Source organism: Phocoena sinus, chromosome 12 (assembly GCF_008692025.1).
Source record: "Phocoena sinus isolate mPhoSin1 chromosome 12, mPhoSin1.pri, whole genome shotgun sequence".
NCBI lineage: Eukaryota > Metazoa > Chordata > Mammalia > Artiodactyla > Phocoenidae > Phocoena > Phocoena sinus.
In genome coordinates, this window is record NC_045774.1 from 8,352,440 (window position 1) to 8,362,146 (window position 9,707).

At 46.7% G+C, this 9,707-nt stretch overlaps 1 protein-coding gene across 4 annotated transcripts in view; it reads right to left on the bottom strand.

The window, feature by feature from the left end:
• FNDC1 (fibronectin type III domain containing 1) overlaps positions 1–3,987 on the bottom strand; it is a 98,779-nt gene extending 94,792 nt beyond the window's left edge. For all 4 annotated transcript variants that reach the window (XR_004352530.1, XM_032651185.1, XM_032651187.1 and 1 more), the window contains exon 1: positions 3,698–3,987. Coding sequence is in view for 3 of the 4 variants with exons in the window: in XM_032651185.1 (XP_032507076.1) it covers positions 3,698–3,806 (109 nt within the window). In the remaining variant the exon portion in view is untranslated. The remainder of the gene's footprint in view (positions 1–3,697) is intronic.
• Between the last annotated feature and the right edge of the window lie 5,720 nt (positions 3,988–9,707).

Sequence of the window (9,707 nt, forward strand, 5' to 3'; positions counted from 1 at the left end):
CTATACGGCAGTGGTTATCAAGCTTCCTTTTCTCAGATTCCTATCTACTCTTAAATTAATAAGGATCTCACAGAGTTTGTGTTTTTGTGGATTTTGTCTATCCATATCTACTGACCAGAAATTAAATCTAGGAAGAGGTTAAACTACGTACTTATTAATTCATGTTAAAATAGCAATAGTAAACCATTACAAGCTGACATAACAAACTGTATTTTATGAAAAATAACTGTTTTCCAAAACAGAAAGAAAATGAGAAGAATGGCGTTTTTTGGCATTTTGGCAAATCTCTTTCATAGAAGACAGTGGGATCTCCTATCCGATTATGCCTTCAACCTATTGCAGTATGTTGTTTTGGCTGAAGTACCTGAAGACAATCTGACCTCATACAGATATGGGAAAGGTATTTTAATAGCCTTACAGATAATTTTGGAAAATCTTTGATACTACACCAAAACTCATCAAGTAGCAGTTTCTTAAAGGTTAGTTGCAATGTACAATCTGAAACCATAAAAAGAATTTTTCACATTTTGTTACATTAAAAGTCCACTGGGCTATTTTGCACGTTGATGGACCTTTTAGCCAGGCAAGATTTTGAAACACTGAGCATCGGTCACTTGGATTTACCAGTTCACTTGCTTATGCACAGCATCTAAATGTTGACACATTTTATAACACAGTATTTCAAAATCGCATTCTTTTATATCACCACCTATCTTGTTAGAAAAGTTTCTAAGTATTGGGAAGCTTTCAGGTTTAGGACGTTGGAGGTGACATGGCAAAATTCTAATTTTCACTTGACAGCTCAATTTTCTCACTAGCAGTTATTTTACCAGAAGTGGCAGACCGCCTTCGTTTTTTGAGATGTCTGCCAAATACTCACGTCAAAATAACTGGTCTGTCTGCAGCCATTCTTTCCGGTAAAGGTGGCGTTCCATGAAAAAAAGCGGCTAGTTCAGCTCACAAGTCAAACTATCACACAACTGCTTCTCTGCGGGATTACTGATGAACTTGGGCAGTCGGCAGAAGTGCTTTAAGTGTCTTTCCCATTTCCTCACACGGAATATTAAAGAGACATGCATACAAGGGTAGAGATTTGGTTAAATTAATCATTTTTACTGTTGCACCAAGGACATTCTTCATTGAAACTGGCATATCCTTTCTCAACTTCAAAAGCCTGAAAAATGCAGTGACTACCAGCTCACGACGGCAGCAACGCTAAGATTCACACTACAACACCCGCAGTTGAAGTTTTCTCACTAAGCTTTTGTACCCTCCCTACAGACGTCACCACTGTGAAAAGGGCAAATAGTATCTTAGTATTACTTTGAAAATCGCTTTGACCTTGCGGATTCCCTGAAAGGGTCCTCAAGCTTTAAAGAAAAAAGCTTTTAAATCACCTAAAACCATCCTAAGATAACCACTATAAATGTATGAGAGAATGTGTGTCCTCACGTGTTTTTAGAAAAACATATCTTATCACACTGGCAAGTGCAATCACAATTTTAACTGTTGCGTAGTCTTTTATTGTCGGGATGGGGGGGGGAGCATGCATCACTTGCTGATTTTGTTTTACATTTTAATTGACCACCAAGTTGAAGGGTTTATTTAGATCTTCGGCATGCCCTGCAAATCACCTCTGTTTTAAGGAAAGCTCCTCTGAGCTGTGATGGGTCAGCCACTAGGAAGGTGGCTCTGGGTGATTTCATGACAGGGATTCTGATCCCGAAGGTCTGGGGGATGGGAGAGGCCTGACTCGAGCAGCTCGCTAAGCCCATGCATTCGTTCAGTGAGAGAGGAAGCAGTGTGTCCACAGCCCTGCTGCAAGTACCAGAGTACAAGTCTGGAGCAGTGACTGCAGCTATTACAGCAAGACAGGCAGGAAGCCTTCCAGAGAAGCAGATGAATAAATTACGTGCCCCCCCCCCCCATTTCTTCTCCAGCACATAGAGCTCTCTGCAGGTGATGTCGCTTCCTTTCCTTCTATCATTTAAATGCAGTAGATATGCATTTCAAAATGTGTTTGTCCTCCTTTGTCTGCTTCTAGTCTGGTCATCATTTTATTGCAAATCCCACGTCAACACAGTAGAGAGAAGTGCCAGCAAGCGTTCCAGCTCCCACATTCCACAGCTCAGTGATTTACAGAGCAGAAGGCGAGCCAAGGAGCAGCACGCAGAAGACAGCAGGATTCCGGGAGCGATCACAAGCCACCCAGACTTCGGACCCACACAAATGTAAACCCGTCGGGCAGGTGGCAGTGGAACCTAACAGGTACAAGGCTGCAAAATGCCAGTGTGGCACTGGTTCCACTTTCAGTGTGTTTTCTGATACAAAAACTCTTTCCAATTCAGAGAATTTTAATTTAGAAAAAAAAAAAAAAAGCCACGGGTTGTAGGGGGCGAAATTGAAAGGCTTTAAAATAGTTTTATTCTTGATAAGTACTGTACAAATATTCAGTGAATGCTTTCCTAGAAGTAGCTAACAGAGACGAAAACAACCTACAACTGGACCCTCGTTTTATGAAAAAGTGGCATTTAGCATCCCAGCGCTTGGCATAATCCTGAGACATGCATGATGCACCCACCAAAAAGACTCAGAAGGCAATGTGACCCCCAACTTTTCCCTTTTCCCTTTTGTAGGAGGGCAATCGAGACACTAAATAGCATCATAAAGCAAGCAGCCCTCCTTAGAATCGCATCTGAATTTTTATAACCCAGCTGGGAGTGAGCAGCGTCAACAAAAATGTCGACTTCAAACCGATGACATAAATAAAAGCCACACAGTGTCAAGTGTGAAAATGCCTGCACAGGAGGTGGAAACAAGGGCCACCAACGGCTTAGGGATGAAAAATTTGTCTCGCTCTGCGGGAAACGTACAAGAAATCTGAAAACAGCGCGCTTGCATTTTCTCAAAAGCGTTTCTCACATTTCGGCCCCCAAAGCAATCATCCACCCCGTCTCCAGCCTCAGCCTTCGGGGAATGGTGAGCTTCTCCCGAAATGACCCTCCCTCTCCCCTCTCCCTCCTCTCAAGACAGATGCCCCCTTCCCAGCTCCAAACTTCCCACCGAGATGCAACGTAAGAGCTCGGCTTCTCCCTGGGCACCGAGGTACCCGATTGCCCCGCGGCGGCCCACAGCTTTCCCCGTGCCCTTCTAGAACAGTCCTGCCTCTCTGCCTCCCTCTGGTCTCCCGAGTGCCGTCCTTCACCAGGCATCCGTGCCTCGGGGCAGGTGAACTGGAGGAAAGAAGGATGCCCACGGGGAAATTCTGGGCAAAGGAAAGCGTCACCCCTCCCCCCACCGCAGAGCCGAGCGGTCGCCTTTCTTTCATTTCCCCCCCCACTTCTTTCCTTTGCCAGAATGCTCCCGGAATGTTAGACTGCCGTGTCTCCCGACTCCGGGCGCTCGACGGCAAAGTTGAAACCGCTTTGCGCTGAGGTCCCCATGCCGCCAACCGTGTCCCCGGGCCCACCTCCAGCGCGCGAGGCTCCGAACGCCCGGACCCGCGTCCCCAGCCGCCCCTCCGCGCCCCGACCCGCGAGCGATGAGGACGCACAGGTTAGTGACAGGACATGCAGCCAGTACAGAGCAGGCCGGCGGTCCCCCGAGCGACAGGCGGGTGAGCGGCGCACGGAAGGCGGACAGGGAAGCGGTGAGGAGGCGCGGAGCGCCGGGCGGCCGAGGCCGGGACTGCGCATACCTGGAGCCCCCGCCGAGGAGACGACTGGCAGCAGCGCGGCCAGGAACAGCAGCGCCGCCCAGGGCAGCGGGAGCCGAGCCCGCGGGGACGCCCCGACCTCGGGCGCCATCGGGAGCCCGGGGTGCGCGGCGGGCTGGGCCGGGCGGCTGCCGGGTGGGCGCTGGGCTGGAGCCTGGGAGCGCAGAGGGGCCGCCGTCGGGTCCCCGTCGTCGGTGTGCGTCGGAGCGCTCTGCGCCGCACCCGTGCGCCCAGGGCCCGCGCCACTCACTCCCTGCCCGCGCCGCGGCCGCCGCGCTCCGCACTGAGGCCGCCGGCCGCCGGCCGCGCCTTTTAGCCGCGCGCGGGCGCCCCCTGCCGGCATGCGGGCTGAGGGGCTGGCGAGGGTGGCGGGGTGATGGCCCGAGGCGGGCGGGGCGCAGGGCCGCGGCTCAGGGTGCCCAAGCGCCCGGGAAAACCGCTGGGCGGGCCTAGAAACGCAGTGATTGCTGTGCGGGCGTGCGCTCCCGCTGTCTAACCTCTCCGGCTTTCCGGCTGCGGGAATGGCCCATCACGTCCAATCTCCTTGCCAAGCCCAGGCATGCCTATGTCACCTTAAATAAATACCTCTGGCTTCAACGTTGGGGACCCGAGCCAGGCCCCTTCACCTCTATCAGCCTGTTGCGGTCGTTCCTGCAGCCCTCCCTGGTCTTCCCCACACCCCACGCCCGGGAAAGGGGGGTTTAAGGTCCTTAGATACTGCTGCTCCCGGCTGTGGTTTCTGCGGAGCGCCTGAACTGGGTTCAAAGGCAGAGTTCTGTAAGCGCGGAGCTCTCAAGGCCCAGCACTCGCCTGGCCTCGCTTCCTCCGGTCTCTATGATGCTAACACGGCCTAGGGCTCCCTCTCCCGATTCCCACCTATCTGTGGTAGGCTCCCCGCCTTGGAAGCCTCGCCGCCCGCCCGAGTGGACCGGGAGAGCCCCTGGAGGCGACCAGGACGCCTGCGCCCGGGCAGGTCCGCGCTCTGGGCGCAGGTGCCTACGTCGCCCAGCAGCGTCCTCGCAGACCTCATCTGACTGCAGCTCACAGCCTAAGGTCGAGTCAGCCCTCCGTCGTGACAGGCCCCAACTTGACCAGACTTGTGTCCTTCTGCAAAGAGGAAAAGATTGCAAGACGAATTCTCGACTGACGAAAAAGAAACACAGCATCTCTTTTCTGAACGGAAACACCACATCCGCCCCTTTAAGCCCTGGCAGGCGCCGCTTGCCCAGTGAGCACCCAGGAAAGGCAGAATTCTATGGCCTTCCTTTCAGGAAAACATTCCCCTGGGTCCCAGTTCTTCATTCATCCTGCAAGGTCTATGAGCTCCCAGAACTCTTCTTGCAGTTTGCAACCATTTTTATGTTTAATTACTCCCCAGTTTTGCAATGTTTCCCCACCGCCATTTAATGGAGCTATGGCCTTGGTCTGCCCAGCACCCTCCCCTCCCCTGCTCTTATTCCGGGAATAATAGCCCCCTCCTCTACTCCAACCAAACGGCTCCAGTGGGGCCTGTCCCCTCCCAACCACCCTCTTTCCCACCCAGTTGGTCCAAGGATCGCCAGTGGCCCAAGCAGGGTCAGTCAGAGTCAGGACGTTTCTCATTGGAGCTGGTGAAAAAGTTTTTTTCCTCCGGTCATTCATGGATGCTGAAGGATGGTAGCTGAGGTAAGCTGAAATATGCCCCCCCCACCCCCACCCCCGCCCCCCGCCAAAGATGTCCATGTCTTAATCCCTGGAACCCGTGAATGTTACCTTATACAGAGGGGGGAAAAAAGTCTTTGCAGATGTGATTAAGTGAAGCATCTTGAGATGGAGAGGTTATCCTGGATTATCTGGTGGGCCCTAAATACTATCACATGTGTCCTTATAAGAAGGAGAAGGAGATCTGAGATATATAGAAGAGGACACAATGATGTGTGCACAGAGGTAGAGATGGGAGTGATGCAGCTACAAGCCAAGGCACACAAGCAACCATGAGCAGCTGTTAGAGGCAAGGACCAGATTCTCCCCCAGAGCTTCTGCAGGGAGCACGGTCCTGCCAGCATCTTGATTTCAGTGCAGTGGAAAGAATGTCAGGCTTTTGGCCTCCAGAACTGAGAGAATAAATTTTGGTTGTTTTAAGCCCACAAACTGGTAATTGTTACAACAGTCACAAGAAATTGATACGGTAGCCAAGAGGGGCCTGTGTGTCTGGCTCCAGCCTCGAGGGTACCATCCAGAGATACTGGAGCCAAAACATGGAGAACAACGAATCAGGGAGAAAGAATCGCGCAGGTGGGCAAGTCCTAGGCTCCAGCCCCAGCTCTGCCCTTCCTGAAGATTGCTTCCGGGAGACAAAAGTTTTCTTTGGTTAAGTTGGAGTGGGATTTCTAGCTCGCAGCCCATGAGTTCTAACCAGTACCTTCCCCCTGTCCTCGGGAGGATGAGAATCAAGATTTACCTTTATGTCCTGTCTGCCAGCCAAAAAGGCCATCACAGTACCAAGCACACAGTAAATTCCAGGAAATACTGATAGATCAGTTGCCATTCATTTGCTCACTCAACCAATATTTATTGTGTATCTACTTCGTGCCTGACACAGCTCTGGGCACTGGGGATCTAAAACACTAAAAACAGCAGTGATTGAAAGTGAGCAGGAGATAAGTTTTAAAAGATGGGGGACATTGTAGTAAGGACAATGAAGGCTACATTAGGATTTAGGCTTTTATCCCACAGTGGTGGGGCAGGGGAGTGCATTGGAGGACTCTGATCAGAAGAGCGACATGACAAGGTTTATGTGGAAGCAGAAAGGCGAGTAAGCTGGCTTTATAATCGAGGTGAGGGAAGATGGTACTTGGACTGGAAGGATAGCCATGGAGGGGATGAGAACTGATGAGACTCTCGGTACAGCTTGAAGGTACAGGTAGGATGGTTTTCTGACAAACTGGATGAGAGGGAACAGAGAAAGAGAACTGGCAATATAAGAAGTCACACTGTTCTTACCCTGGTCATTGACTCTCCATTAAGACTTTTGTAATTTCAGGATTTCACTCTTCAGTTTAGTTTTAAGAAAATGATTACATGGCATAGCGTGCAGAAGCTCAAGGGGAAGGCTCATCGAAGGTTTACTTTAAGAGGGTTAAAGTAAACATATATTGTCCAGAAACGAGGTTGGGAAATTTAATTTAGATTTTTTAAATTAAGTATAACGAACTTTTAAGAGTAACAACTAAAAAATATAGAATGTATAGCTTCTAAACCAAGAGAGGAGAGATTTCAACATTCCTTCCTCAATTATGGATCAGATAAAGTAGTAAAGCTGTAGAATATTTAACACAACTAACAAGCTCGATTTATTGATCATATACAGAATATACATTATTATTGAGTGCAAATGGAACATTTATAAAAATTGGCCATGAATTAGGCCATAAAGAAGCCTCAACTTAAAAAAAAAAATAGGTGTCATACAGACCATGATCTCTTACCATAGTGCAGTGAAGTCAGAAATCAAAGTCAAAAATAAAATTTTTAGGGACTTCCCTGGTGGCGCCGTGGCTAAGAATCCACCTGCCAATGCAGAGGACATGGGTTTGATCCCTGGTCTAGGAAGATCCTATGTGCCACAGAGCAGCGAAGCCCATGCACCACAACTACTGAGCCTGCACTCTAGAGCCCGCAAGCCACAACTACCGAGCCCACATGCCATAACTATGGAAGCCCGTGCACTTAGAGCCCATGCTCTGCAACAAGAGAAGCCACCACAATGAGAAGCCCGAGCATCACAATGAAAAGAAGCACCTGCTCTCCGCAACTAGAGAAAGCCCACATGCAGCAACAAAGACCCAACTCAGCCAAAAATAAATACATAAATTTATTCTTTAAAATAATAAAATAAAATTAAATGAAAATTTTAAATCTATATTTGGAAATTAAACATAGACAAAATCATAACAGAAATTGTTAAATGCTCAGAACTGAACAATAATAAGTTCTGTACATATCATAACACATAGGATATTGCAAAACTAGAAAGTGTATAGCCCTAAATATTCATATATGAGAAAAATATGTAACCTCAAGCACCTGGATTTAAAATTATAACGTTGAAAATAAGCTAAATGCCCAACTAAGAAGTTAAGAAAAGAACAAGAATAGAGAATAAACTCTTTAAAGGAAAAGGAAGGAGATAGTAAAAAAAAAAAAAAAAGCAGACATTAATGAAAAGAAATCCACAGCAACAACAGAGAGTATAATTTTAAAAAATAGTCCTTACTGGGGCCCCTAGATCAGGCATCCAGAGATCTTTACTCCCTGACAGGCAGGGTCAATGCCCCTACTCATCCTTGAAGCAGTTACAGAAGACAGACCATTGCCCCTCTGCTTCCCTTAAGAATATGGGAGTAACATCTCTGAGGGGGAGATAAAACAGGAGGGAAGGGGGCAGGGCACAACCTTTAAAAGAATGACATAGCCCTTGAGGATATGACGTAAACTGGTTAGAACCAACTAGGTCCAAGATGGCAGAAGATTCACCTTCCAGTAGACCTTGAGCCTCACTATACATTCACTGTAATGCACTTGCTAACTGATATACCCACAGGCGTCATGACAGTTCCAAAGCCAACCATAAAAGCCCAAAAGTAGGTGGTGGCTCAATTCCTGGAAATCCCTGCCCACAGTCTGTCTGTGGAGTGTGTTTTTCCCAAGGCCACTTTTGCCTTTTGAGACGGACCACATTCTGTCTATGGAATGTGTATGTCTCTAAATAAATCCACTTCTTACCTATCAAAATAAATAAATAAATAAATAAAGATAAAAATAAAAAATGGTCCTTAGAGTAATAACTAAATATTTTGTGAAATTTATTAAGAAAAAATAGGAAAGAAGGCACAGATAAAGGGTAAATAGGAACTTAAAAAAAAGACATAACTACATAAACAGCAGATATTAAAAGGAAAAGAAAATATTATGAAGTATCATAGCTGTTTTATCTGTTCATCATAATTACTTAATGTGTTCATAAATATAATGCTAATAAATTTGAAAACTTATACGAAATAAATTCCTGGAAAATTATAACTTATTAAACTTGACTCAAGAAGAAAGAGAAGGCCCAAATGGTCCTACAATTATTAGAGAAATTAAATCAGTAGTTTAAAATCTTCCTACGAGGAAAATAGCAAGTTCAGCCAATTTTACAACCCCCTACTCCTGGTCCATTGGAAAAATTGTCTTCCACGAAACTGGTCCCTGGTGCCAAAAACATTGGGGACCACTGTTCTAGAAGATGTGAAATGAGGAAGTGCTCCCCTAGGAGGATTCCGTGAGGTTAATATAATCTTGATGCCAAAACTAGACCAAGATGATAAGGTGAGAGAAAATTAAAGACGCTAACTGATAAACGTTGACGCAAAAATCCTAACCAACATTAGCAAACCAAATCTAGTCAAGTATAAAAACAAAAGTATATCTTGTCCAAATATGCTGTTTCCCAGGAATTCAGGGGAGGTTTAACATTAGCATAAATGTCCTCTACCACATTAATAGACTAGAGGAGAAAAACCATATGCTCTTCTTATTTGACTAAGAAAAAGCATTAGATGAAACTTAACATCACTTCATGTTTTAAAAAATTCTTAAGAAACTCAAAACACAAGGCAGAGCCCATAAACTGAAATAGTATCTATAAAGAACCCCCAGGGGTTACTCAGTTTTCTTGGGTCTCTCCCACATAGACATGCTATTAAATTTTTGTTTGATTTTCTCTTATTTAAAAAGAAAGAAAGAAAGAAACTCCATACAGAAAACACCTTTCTGAATTGTGACGTACAAGCAGAATAGGGTGTCCCTTCCCATCAGCAGTGTATGCTGGGGGCCTTGGCAACTAGTCTTTATCTGTTTCAGGCGCTTGGCCATCTCTCCGCTGTCGGTTGTACTGCTTGTCATGTGAAAGGCAATCTTTTCCCCGTATCTTAGTAACAAAACAACACAACTTTATCGACTCGAGTGA